At 43.0% G+C, this 13,273-nt stretch overlaps 1 protein-coding gene across 1 annotated transcript; it reads right to left on the reverse strand.

Annotated features, from left to right (window-relative positions):
* Positions 1-3,611, reverse strand: Mip (major intrinsic protein of lens fiber). Its single transcript, XM_047551155.1, has 4 exons — positions 3,252-3,611; positions 2,497-2,661; positions 1,974-2,054; positions 1-186 (listed from the first exon to the last, which is right to left on the reverse strand). Exons 1-4 carry the CDS (start codon positions 3,609-3,611, stop codon positions 1-3), a joined length of 792 nt encoding a protein of 263 aa, XP_047407111.1.
* Between the last annotated feature and the right edge of the window lie 9,662 nt (positions 3,612-13,273).

The raw sequence follows: 13,273 nt of genomic DNA on the forward strand, positions 1-13,273 counted from the left end.
TTACAGAGCCTGGGTCTTCAGTTCAACAGGTTCCCCTGTGCCCTCTGGTTGTCCATTGGAGTCACTGGGTCTGACACCCTTGAGGATAGACAGTCTCTCAGAAACACTCTTGAGCCGGGGGAAGAGAAGAAAGTCGTAGAGGAGGCTGCCCAGACCACCTCCAATGATCGGGCCCACCCAGTACACCTGTAGGGAGAGAAAAGGAAACTTAGGTTTGGGGAGGGGACTGAGCAGCAAGGATGCTCTTTTTCTAACCCTCTTAGTAAAAAAGAAGGTATCTTGCACTTGTCACAGGCAATTGGGCAGGCATTGTTTAAATAAAAATCAGTGTGGTTTTTTTTTGTTGTTGTTGTTTGGATATTCTTGCAGTGTTGGGGATTGAACTCATGACCTCCTCTTTTTGTGATAGGCTCACTTCACACTTTACCACTGAGCTCACCCCCAGCCCTGATTTTTAAACTGTAGACTCTACTCCCCACTGTCTGTACTTTAAGGTGTATCATTCCTTTTCTTTCCTGATCATTACTTTTTGTGTTTGTGTGGTACTGAGGATTGAACCCAGGGGTGATCTACCATTGAGTTACATCTCCAGATCTTCTTTTAAATTTTATTTTATTTTGAGACAGGGTCTTGCTAAATTGCCCAGACTGACCTTGAACTTGTAATCCTCCTGCCTCCAAGTTGTGGGATTACCCCCATGTGCCTCTGTGCCCTGCTATTCTATACCTTCTTAGTACATGTATATTTTATTTATTGTTATCAATTTTCACTGGTTTATACATTTCTTTCAAGAAAGTTTTGTAGATTGTAGAATATACTTCATAACATAAATTTACCTTTATTACCAACTTTTAAGCATGCAGTTCAGTATATTAAGTGTATTGGTTCCCACAGTTGTTCAATTCATTTCCAGAATGTTTCATTTTGTAAAACTAAAACTTGATAGCCATTAAACAACAACTGCCTGTTCCCCCACCCTATACCCTGGCAAACAACTACCCTTCTACTTTCTGTTTCTAAAAATTTGAGTTTCTACCTCATGTAAGTGGAATTATTTAGGATTCGTCTTTGTGACAGGCTGACTTCACTTATAGCATAATGTCCTCAAGGTTCATCCATGAGGTAGCATGTGTCAAAATTTCTTTTCTTTTTAAGGCTGAATAATGTTCCATGTATGTAAGGCCATATTTTGTTTATACATCCATTAATGGACTCAAGGGTTGCTTCTTGGCTATTGTGAATAATGTTGCCATGAAAATGAAAGCACAACTTTGAAGTTTTAAAAGATTATTTTCATATATTTGCCTTGCATATGGCCAAAACAGCATGAACAACCAATATTTATTAGAGACTTACTCCATACCAGATTCTGTGCTAAATGTTTTATGCATATAGCTTTCACATGTATTACTCATAACATTCCATTTTATAGTTAGAGAAACTGAGGCACAGATGATTATTTGCCCAGAGTCACACACAAAGCTAGTAAAGTGCTAGAACTGGGAAATAGGCCAGGCCATTTATGCTCACACGCATACTGATCTCTGAGAGCAGAAGTTTTTGTCTTCATATTTAGTTGTCTAGCCCATATTCTCTACTTTTGGCATCTGGTGGATACTAAGTAAAAATCCATGTCTAAATCCATGTCTAATCCAGAGAAAGAACAATGAGCAAGAGTTCTTTTTGAGACAGGATCTCACTATATTGCCCAGGCTGACCTCAAACTCCTGAGTTCAGGAACTTCCTGTCTCAGTCTTCTGAGTGCTGGGACTGTAAGTGTATGCCACCATGTCCATTAGCCTCTCTTTTTAGAAAAATAGTGCAACCTGCTCACATGTGCATGCCATGCTCTCAGGTAGTCCCCTAACTAAGTGTTGGTAGAGAAGCCAACACAAACAGAAACCAAATCTGGAACCTGCAATCCATTCCCATTCAGTAGGGCTCTAGGATCCTGTCCCTCTCCCCTCACTCACCCAGTGGTTGGTGAAGTTCCGGGTGAGAATGGCAGGAGCAAAGGAGCGGGCAGGATTCATGCCTGCACCAGTATAATATATCTGCAAAAGACACAGTTATAACTGAGACACACCCACTTCCACCCAGCTTCTCTCCTCATAGCCCATATTGCTCCTGAGAGCTGGTACCTTGTGTCCAGCCAGCAGTAAATGGGGAAGGACAAAGTATATATCTCTTCAGGGGTTTCCACAGTGGGTGAGGGCATTGATGCCCCATATGGGGACATACTATAGACTACAGGCAAAGCCTAAGTTGAATTATGATGCATACATGCATTTCTTACCAAGGGTCAAGAAGGACTAGATATAGCAGTCACAAGCGAGGGACAGGGCAGGGTTAATTCCTGTGTGCCAAACGATACAGAGTGAGATAAATGATGTTCCTATTTGACAATGGAGTGGGCAGGAAGAACACCTAAAAGTTGGGAATGGTTTGGGAGCCCTGGCATACTTGAATGAGGAGTCGTTCCCCTTTCCTGCTTACCCCAAAGAGGTGCCCCAGGGTGAGGGAAAAACCAACAGCTAGGGCCACAGAGCCCAGGCGGCCATTCCGCCTCTCGTCGTAAGTGGCAAAGATGCAGAGCACGAACTGAAGCGTCAGGAAGATCTCCACTGTGGTGGCCTGGCCCACGCTCACCCCAGGGTGCAACTGGGCAAAGGAAGAAGAAAGGAGCAGCTCATTAGGGCTGCCACAGCATTACCTCCTCAAGGCTTCCACATAGGGATCCCCTTATGGCATCAATTTCCTGGAGAGGAAGGATATACAACCAACTTCATAGCAATTGTATCTGTAAATTCACGTAACAATACACCTTAAAGGTAGAAATGATTGTACCCACTTACATGGATGAGGAAACTGAGGCTCCACAAGGTAAAATAAGTTTCCTTAAGACCTTGAAAGCAGTTGGAAGGAAAGCTGGAATTTGAACTCAGCTTGTTCTCTTTCTTGTTCTTTTTTCTTTTGTGTGATGCTAGGGATCAAATCCAGAGCCTCACACCTCATACATGCTAGGTAAGCATTCTACCACTAAATTATATCCCCAGCCCTCACGTTTCTCAGTCTAAGGCTCTATGCCTTTCTTACCCCTCCAAGCCACCTGTTGATCCTCTCCACCCTGAAACACACACACACACACATATACACATGTACATATGTGCACACACCCACACATTACACTATGCAGGGAGTCAGGGGAACAGGACACAAGATGCCCCAAGCCCTTCTCAGTCAACCATTACCGTGTTGAGTGCTAGGTTTCCTCGGACGGCAGGCGGGGTAACACTATACAGCACAGCAGCCCCAGCCACAGCTCCCAGGAGTTGGGCTGCCATATAGCAGAAGGCACGGAGCAGGGACATCTGGGAGCCCACAAGGAAGGCAAAAGTGACTGCAGGATTGACATGGGCTCCACTGATGTGGCCTACTGCTTGCACCAGTGTAGCCAAGGCTAGACCAAAGGCCAGAGCCACCTGCAGGACATGCAGGGGTCCAGGGGCCCAACGTAGTGAGGCCCCCAGCCCAAAGAAGACATAGAAGAGGGTAGCAAAGAACTCCGCGAATATGGCCCTCCAGAAGGAGGCAGACCGCAGTTCCCACATGGCAGGGGGGATGGGCAAAGTGCCTGGGTCCCTGATACCCCCCTGACCTTCTCTGGGTGGACAGTCCCCTTTATAGAGGACTTTTAATCCCTGGGAGGGGCAGACTGAGGTAGCTGGCCCTGCCTCTTAACCCCTTCACAGCTGTAGAGGGTTGAATCCATTCCCATACATTTGATACAGCTGCTGGATTTTTCCTTCCCTTCTCAACTGGGAGATGAGCCAAAAGAGCCACAGGGATGAGGCTCATGGACGGAGGACTAGATGAGTCTGTCCTTCTATCTGGATCAAAGTTGGGGTTCATAGTCATGATTAACATCTGTATTAGATTATTCCTCAAATCCCCTTGGAAGGTCTCTCAAACTGAGTTCACTTTGTGTGGGTTATGGGGCTGTGCTCCTGGGGACCTCGGACTCCTCTTAGACTACTGGGGGTAAGGGTGGGGGTGGGGTTAAGGAGCGGGGTTCAGTAGGGAAGTTGGATAACTGAAGAGAATTCTTTAGTTCCCTGGGATTAGAGGGCCTTCTCCCATTGGCTGGTTTGGGCTGGAATCTGTGGACCCTGCAGCTCTGGGACAGAATAGTTCTGCTGTGTCTGGCTTTCTCCAAGCCCAGGTTCCCTACCCCCAACCCATGCCAGCACCTTCTTTTCCAAACCCTCAGCCTGGTCTTTTAAACCACAGAGACAGATGAGGGAAGAAGTTATCCTCCATGCATAGGCTGGGAGTGGGGATGGAGGCCTAGCACGAGGAAAGGGTTTAGTAGCTAAACCTCAGAATCAGCTTTTACAAGGCAGAGTAGGAAGTGGTGAAAGGAAGGAACCCAAGTCATGGTTATGACGTGAGGGTCTAATGTTCTCTAATACAGCCACCATCAGGACACTGGGGTTCTAAGCCTTGGTCCCCTGGGAAAGGTTTAGGGATAAGGAGGCTGGATCAGGGGAAGCAGGCTGGTCAAGGGAAGAGAAAAGAACAATATGAAGAAGGAAACCTTGAGGAAACAGGTTAAAATGTGCTCAGATTTGATGAGGGAGTTTGTACGTAGGGGAGGAGCCATGTGGGTGGAGAAGGTGAAATAGAATACCCCAATAGGCTCATCACCTCTACTTAGTAGTGAGTCATGCAAGTCACAAGCTTTTCCTGTGAAGTACCAGAGAACAGAAGTTTGAAGGTGAGGCCTGCAAGGATGACACCCAGCATGAATCCCGTGCAATATACCTGTGGGCAGAGAAGAGAAACGTATCAGGGCCTGTGCAGATAAGATAGTTACAGCAAAGTTGAAAGACTCCTTTAACCATTCACTGGAAGAAAGAGATCAGAGGGCACCCAAAGAGACTGGCCCTCCTGATTTCATGAAAGAAAAGGAATCTATCAGCAGTCCTTGGAGTTTGTTGTATTTTAGAAGCCCCACCAATCTTCTGACTTCAAGCCCCATAGCCTCTGCTGCACCTCACCCAGTTTTCCAGTCACCACTGCTGTCTTCAGGGAGTGCACAGGGTTTGGGCTGCCTCTAGAAACGGTCCCAGACAGAAAAGTGTTAAGTGTAGAGACTTTAGTTGGGTGAAGTGGCAGCAAGCCTGTAATCCCAACGACTCAGAAGGCTGAGGTAGGAGGATTTCCACTTCAAAGCCAGTCTTAGCAACTTAGCAAGGTCCTAAGCAATTTAGGGAGACCCTGTCTCTAAATAAAATATAAAAAGGGCTGGGGATGTTGCTCAGTGGTTAAGCACCTCTGGGGACAATCCCTGCTACCAAAAAAAAAAAAAAAAAAAAAAGAGTAGTGACTTTGGCAACAGCTATTTTGGTGCAGATGGTAGGTAAGAATCCAAAATGATGGAAACATTTATGACTAATAGTGGGAGTGTTAATTTGGGTAATCACTTTGGATAGATAGCACCACTGAATAAATTCAAGCACAAATATTTTCTGACCCAGTTTCTCTTATATACCCAGGAAAAGATTTTCTATAAATACTCCAAAAGACACATACAGAAATGTTTACGAAATGGCAAATAGTTAAAAGCAACCCAAATCAATGGAGAATGAAGAGATAAACAGTGGTATAGTCATACAAAGGGATATTACTCATCAACAGAGACACTTAATAATAGGAGTGAATCTTATCAATAAAATAAATTTCATTTATTTTATTGCAGGTGCACACCTGTAATCCCAGTAGCTTAGGAGGCTAAGGCAGGAGGATCATGAGTTCAAAGCCAGCCTCAGTAACTTAGCAAGGTCCTAAACAACTCATTGAGACCCTGTCTCTAAATAAAATACAAAATAGGGCTGGGAATGTGGTTCAATGGTTGAATATCCCTGAGTTCAATCTCTGGTACCCCCCACAAAAAATAAATACATTTAAAATTTTTCAGAAAAGCATACTTGCCATGATAACCTACTCCTCCTCTTCTTTCTCCTCCTCCTCCTCCTCCTTCTTCTTCTTTTTGATTGTGGATGGACACAATATCTTTATTTGGTGCTGAGGATGGAACTCAGTGCCTCTCACATACTAGGCAAGTATTCTACCACTAAGCTACAAACCCAGACCCATGATAACCTTTTTATAGAGTAAAACAACTAAAATACAAATATACTCCTCAGGATACATATGGATGAGATAAAACTAAACAAAAATGACATAAGGGCTGGGGACATAGCTCAGTTGGTAGAGTGCTTGCCTTGCAAGCACAAGGCCCTGGGTTCAATCCCCAGCACCGAAAAAAGAAAATGATATAAGTATGAACACAGGATTCAGGATGATGTTTACCTTGATTTAGAGGAAGGATAGGGGATGGGAAACACACACACACACACACACACACACACACAGCACAAGTGGTTTTATGTGATTGTCAAAGTTCTAGTTTTTCTACTGGGTAGATCATGATGTTTAAACATTATATATATATATATATATATATATATATATATATATATTTTGATATTTTGATACTGGGGATTGAATCCAGGGACACTTTGCCACTGAGCCACTTCTCCAGCCCTTTTTATAAAATATTTATTTAGACACAGGGTCTTTGTTGAGTTGCTGACCTTGAACTCATGATCCTCCTGCCTCAGTCTCTTAGCGAGACCTGTCTCAAAATAAAAAGGGCTAGGGATGTAGCGCAGAGATAAAGTACTGCTGAGTTCAATTCCCAGTACTGCAAAAACAAAACAAACAAAACAAAACAAAACAAAATGGGGCTGGGGGTGTAGCTCAGTGGTTGTGTGCTTAGCTGGCATGCACAGGTTCAATCCTGGGTACGCAAAAATAACTACTGCTGAAAAAAAATAGAAAACTGGGGCCACATATGGGCTAATGAGGAGAGGATATTATAAACAAAGAAATATTCTGTTACCCAAAATTTATAAAGAAAACAATCTTTGCTTTATCACTTTCTAGTTGGAGAAGTTACCCCTACGAAATATAAGCTCCAGAACAGCTGGGAACATACCTGATCTCTTTACCACACTGCAAACCTGGGCTTAGCATACAAGAAAGCAGAAGATAAAAATTTGTTGAATTAAGCCAGGGGACTCAGCACCTGTTGAGACTGAGGCAGGAGGGTCACAAGTTCAAGACCAGCCTCAGCAATTTAGTGAGACCCTGTCTCAAAATAAAAACATAAAAAGGACTGAGGATGTAGCTCAATGGTAAAGTGCTCCTGGGTTCAATCCCAGATCAAGAAAGAAATTTGTTGAATCAATTTAATGTAAACTCTCTGAACCTCAGTTTCCTCTGGATCAAATAAGATAATGTAGGTGAAGAGCATAGCATAGTGCCTGGCATAGAGTAAAATAGTAAGGGAACCATTGGACAAGGGTTTTATTAGCAGGAAGGGGTATCTCTTTTTTCTCCCCCTTGGTACTGGGGGTAGCCTCTTTTTTCTCCCCCTTGGTACTGGGAATTGAACCAAGGCATGCTTTATCACTAAGCTGTATCTCTAATCTTTTTAATTTTTTAAATTTTGAGATAGGATCTTCCTAAATTGCCAAGGCTAGTCTCAAACTTGGGATCCTAATGCCTTGACCTGTCAAGTCCCAGCTCCAACAGACTTTCATGAAAAGGAACAGGCTAAAAAAAGAAGAAAAATGAGCAGGTTGGGCACAGAGGGTACACACCGATAATCCCAGTGACTGAGGAGCACCACGATTCCAGGGTGTTGTTAGTGGGAAAACTGAAGAAGTGGTAAGACCTTGTGAGAGGTCTTTATTTAGGTCATTGGGGGAGTGTCCTCAGAGGGAATTATGGGACCCCAGTCTCTTCCACTTCTTTTACTCTACATCTTGGTTTGTGAGGTGAGCAGTTTGCTCTGTCACATGTTTCCGTCATGATTTGCTGCCCTCTCCAGAGTCCCAAAGTAATGGAGTCATTTGATCTTGAACTAGAACCTCTAGAACCATGAGTCAAAATAAAACATTCCTCTTTATAAGTAAATTTCCTTAGGTATTTTCTTATAGTGATGGTTAGCTGACTAATACAACCTACCTAGGAAACTTGGGCAAAGGATTTGTAGTAAGTCATCCAAATCCCTGAGTTGCTGAGTCTAACACATTAGCTTATTTGCTTCATAAAGATTGTGGCTTAGGAAGAGGATGTGCAAAGCACAGGTATTTGTTTTTGCTCATTCCTAAAAGTTCTATCAGTCAATTACCCTTATTACCTGCCCAAAGCTGCCCTACTCAGAAAAGGAACTGTTGTTCACCTAGGTGACCAGCTGGGTAGCAGCCACCTAGGGTGGTGTCAGGCAGAAGAGGACCCAGGCCAGGATGGCTCCTAGGCTCTAGGTCAGAAAGTCAGCTTGGTGGAGAGTCAAGCTAGTGGACATAGAGCAGTGCTAGAGTCAGAATGGATCTGTCTGTGTCCCCACTGAATTCACTAAACGCCTGTGCCAGGTTCACCACCACCAGACTTTCTGCCAGGGCTGGTGGCATAAAGGGACTGTGCCTGGCATGGAGTTCCCACTGGGGTATGAGGCCCTAAAGATCACCCTCCCTACAAATATCAGAATAAGAATGACCAGGTCTTTACCCAGTACCTCTCTCCTGCTTTGCTGGTTAAGTTCTGCAGGTGGGAGATAAAGTAGAGGAGAGAAGGCAAAATCAGGCTATCTGTGCTGCTGGTGGGCAGCATCTGCCCCACTCTTCTTCCCACTGGTCTCCTGATGCTTTCCTCCTTATCTTATCTCACTCCCTATCCCATTAAATAGCCCAACCAGGAGCCAGTGCAGTGGTGGTGGTGCATACCTTAATTCCAGTGCCTAGTTTGAGGCCAACCTCAGCAACTTAGTAAGACTTTCAGCAATTTAGCAAGACTCTGTTTCAAAATTTAAAAAATAAGGGCTGTGGGGCTAGAGATGTGACTCAGAGGTAGAATAGCATACATGCAGGAGGCGCTGGGTTCAATCCCCAGAACAAAAAGAAAAACAAAACAAACAACAAAACAAACACACACACACACAAACAAAAATGAAAAACAAACACAACCAGGACTCAGCCTTTTGATTTTTTTTTTTCTCCAGAGTCTTAATTATACCATTTATTTACACTCGAGTATCTGATCTGGGAGGAAGGTAGACCTGGAGGAGAAAATAAAGGAGGGGTCAGAGCACAAGCTACCACTTTCTTGCCCTGGGATTCTCTGCAGTGGAGAAGGGGACATGTCTTGGTTTTCAATATGAGAAGGATGAAGTTGACAGAGATTTGGCGATTTCTCCTCTCCTCAGGAATCTTACCTCCCAGGTAACCATTTTTCCAACTGCTCCAGAGATCCTGGTGGATATCCTGTTTCATTTGGAAATTGCTTTTCTAGGTCTTACGTGAGTGAAACTGGGAGGAGAAGAAAAATGTTTCAGGAGCTTCCCTTGGAGAAAGAGGCAGCAGAGAGGAAGAAGAGCTGTAGTCCTGGGATCAGGGAATACCTGTTGTCTCTTTCCTGCAGCCTCTTCCACCACCTCCACTCCAGTCCCCATCAGGGCCCTTCCAGGGAGCCTTAAACACTTGTAAGCACCTATCCTCATACCCAGGCATTCCTCTCCAGTCTTGGTCCTTCTCTTTCCTACCAAGCTTTCTCCCTCTTGAGAACTTTTGACTGCAGACTCAACGCAAACGTCATTATCTTATGCTCACTTCTGTCAAACAGAGGCACCCAGGGTCAAGGCAGAGATCATCCTTCTACTCATCTTCTAAACATCTCTATGAAGCTGGGTTTCAGTGGAGAGAGAGGGGAGGGGAAAGCTGAAGTGAGAATTTGGAAGACAGGAAGAATTTCAGGAAAGGCAAGATAAGGATATCTCTATCCCTCACCAGAAACAGAATAAACCGGTGCTGGATTGGCAACTGGGCCATTGGAATCTGCAAAGGGTTGTGTCTTTGAGGAATTCCCAGGGATCCCTGAGATCTAAAATTCTTGAGATCAGCCAGGACACCCGCCAACTCATCTTCATCTTTTTTTCTGGTTATCTCATTTCCCCTTTTTGCTGTCACTCTACTCCATCCTTGCGTTTGGGGATACTTTTTAGGGTATGCAAACATTTTTTTGGCTGTAGAGTCTTCATTTTCCTCTCCTCTGGCCTTAAGTAACTATACAATTATTTTTGAAGTTTGTTTTCCCAGTAGGAACTATGGAAGCAGAGAAAGGATTTGTAAAATAACAAATTTGAGTAGTTATAAAGTTATCTTAAACCTTAATGGCTTGTAGTAGAATCATCCTGGAGTCTCATCTGTTTCTCTAGTTAAGTGAGTTATTTCTGGTGGCTAATGGTCAACCTTTCAAACTATAGATATTCTTTGGCCAATGATCCTAACTTTATTTCCCTATTCTGTAAAAAAAAAAAAAGGTCTTATTTACCAATCCAAGAGAGTGTTATAGAAGCATACACCACGAGAGTAGGGAGAAAGTATGTATGCTTATACAGATCAGGGAATTTGCAGGCAGAGCTATGTCTTGCTTCATTCCCATATCAGGTCCCATGTGATAACCATAGCTACCTCTGAGGTGCTGCGGCACTGAGTAACCACCTTTCTTCAGCTGCTCCTTAGTCATTTTGTGTATATATATATATATATATATATATATATATATATATATATATATAAAATATCAGGTTTGAGTTTCATAAAAATATCTATCAAGCTGATCTTGCAGGGTTGTATGAGGATCAAATGAGATAGGTCCAAGCAATCTATACATTGTTATCAGCCTTAAACAAAATATAAACGAATTGATTTGTGAATTAATCACATATAAACATGATTTCTTATTATCATCATGTAGTGAACATTCTCTCTAGTGATTTTAATGTTTGTGAATAACAATATGATCCTCAGGGACCAGGTGACCATCCATCTCTGCTTCCACCATGTAGAATCTCTATCCCAGCCTCATATTCAGAATGCCAGGTCAGCATGTAACCCAGCTCCATTGTGTGGACAGTTTCAGTAGGACAAAGGCCCCAACATAGCACAAGCCAGCCCAGCAGCCCCTTTGGCTAGCTCCTGAGGCCCCCACCCCCCTTCTCTCTCTTTCTCTGGTTATGCTTTGCTGACTGCTGACTCCTGGCAAAGTCCAGAACAATCACCAAGCTCTGAGTGCATCATCCCTCTCCCATTTAGTTAAGTGCTCCAATTAGCACTTGGATCAGGTCAGGGTCCCCACATGTTGGTAATGGGGCAATATGGGAAGTAATCAAGGGATTGCCCCATTCTATTCTTGCGTCCTCCTTCTTTCCCTTTCTAGAGAGTTTGATACAGCCTTAAGCCAGGCAGATCAAAGCTCACTATGGATCAGGTCTTGCCCTAAGTACTTTATATGTTCTATGTCATGTATTGGTATTCCTAGGGTTGCACCTTCAGTTTGTCCCCTACTTACTATAGTCTGTAACCTCCCCTTGGATGACCTCATCTACATCTGCCTCGCTCTTGAAATTTATATCCATATAATTACAGAACATTTTTGCTTAGTTGTCCCTAGACACCTCAAATTCAGCCCATCAAAGCTTAACTAAATATTTTTCTTCCATTCCAACATGGTTCTCCTGTATTCCTCATTAAGTTGGAAACCTATGAATCAACTTTGACCCTTTCCTTGTCCTCTCACTCTCATCTAATTAATCGTAAAGCTCCACTAATACTTCCTCTAAGATAACTGAACCATACATGTCTCATCTGAAAACTCTAGGGGGCCTCATACTGTTTGTCTGTTTCTACTCTTATCTATGTCAAAATTCATTCTCCATGTTGCTGCCAGCATTTCCTTTTTTATGAGGACTTGGACTTTTTTATTTTCTTGTGTTCCCTTCAATAGCACTTAAATGTCTGAAAGTTTAAATTCCTTATTATGGCATACATAGACCTTCATAATCCAGCCTTAGCTTTTCCAACTGTTCTTCTCATCCCTCCAGCCTGAGACTGGCAATATTGTGTTTCTTGTGGTTCCTCCGACACTATTTTGTTCCATAATCTAATGCTGTAGCCTACACTGTTCCTTCTACTTCCAATGTTCTTCCCTTTTGTCTGTCAAGAAAAGTTCTGTAACTTCCTAATTAGAATGAATGGAAAAGTTAAGAATTAATTATTTGGGGCTGGGGGTGTAGCTTAGTGGTAGAGTGTTTGCCTCACATGTGTGAGGCATTGGGTTCAAGCCTCAGCACCACATAAAATTAAATAAAGATATTGTATCCACATACAACTAAAAATATTTTTTAAAAAGAATTATTTGTTAAGACAGGCAAATTATCTGAATGATGAGACTAAGTTTATTAGATAAATGGTCAGTAAAAATGAAATAATGACAGGTAAAGTTATTTCCTGAGTAGGGAATAAAGTGATATATGCCTTTTTTTCTCTTTTTTGGGGGGAGGGGTACTGGATGATTTACCCCTAAGCTGTATCCCTGGTCCTTTTTAGTTTTTAATTTGAGACAGGGTCTTGCTAGATTGCCTAGAGCTTGCTATCCTCCTGCCTCTGCCTCTGCTGAATTGCTGGGATTACAGACATGAGCCATCTGGAGGTGGGTCTCAAGTGATGATGTCAGGGATGTGTAGCTGTTGCTTCAGCGCTCTCACTTGAGGACCAAACAGAAGGAAAAAATAGAAACTACAGAAACAATCCTGGAACCTTTCTCTTGTTAGTACCCAAATGCAAAGAATTGACGAAGCAGGATTTTTCTGAAGGAAATTTCTCTTCCCATCACTTTTCTCCTAGGCCTAAAAGACAACAAACCGAGAGTGGGTGGGGTGGGGGTGGAGGGAGGGGTGAGGGGGAAGGGCAACAAATGAACCTCTTCTCTCATTGAAGTGACTGAAAATGCTGGGCTAGCCTGTCCCCTGGTGGAGGTAATGTGCCACTGCATCCCTCAGATGACAAAAAACCCTCTCTCTTTATACCCAGTGGTCATTAATTCATTCAAATACAATAAGCACATATTCTGTGCCAAGGGGAATGCTGAGGCCCTGAGGCTCCAAGAACAAAAATGTAATTTCTATTCTTAAAAATTCACAGTCTGAAAAATGGTGGAATGAGACAGACATCATTATCCTATGTAAACGTATGCTTACACAAATGGTATGAATCTACATTGTGCACAAACATAGAAACGAAATGATGTACCCCATTTGTGTACAATGAATCAAAGCGCAGTTTGTAAAAATAAAAATAATTTTAAA

Source organism: Sciurus carolinensis, chromosome 4, assembly GCF_902686445.1.
Source record: "Sciurus carolinensis chromosome 4, mSciCar1.2, whole genome shotgun sequence".
NCBI lineage: Eukaryota > Metazoa > Chordata > Mammalia > Rodentia > Sciuridae > Sciurus > Sciurus carolinensis.

Excerpts from the sequence above, each read along its gene's own strand:
- Mip (XM_047551155.1), bottom strand. The coding sequence starts at position 3,611 with ATGTGGGAACTGCGGTCTGCCTCCTTCTGGAGGGCCATATTCGCGGAG. Across the intron at positions 2,055-2,496 it reads CCCTGGGGCACCTCTTTGGG|ATATATTATACTGGTGCAGG; the intron begins GTAAGCAGGAAA and ends TGTCTTTTGCAG. Across the intron at positions 187-1,973 it reads GGAACTTCACCAACCACTGG|GTGTACTGGGTGGGCCCGAT; the intron begins GTGAGTGAGGGG and ends CTCTCCCTACAG.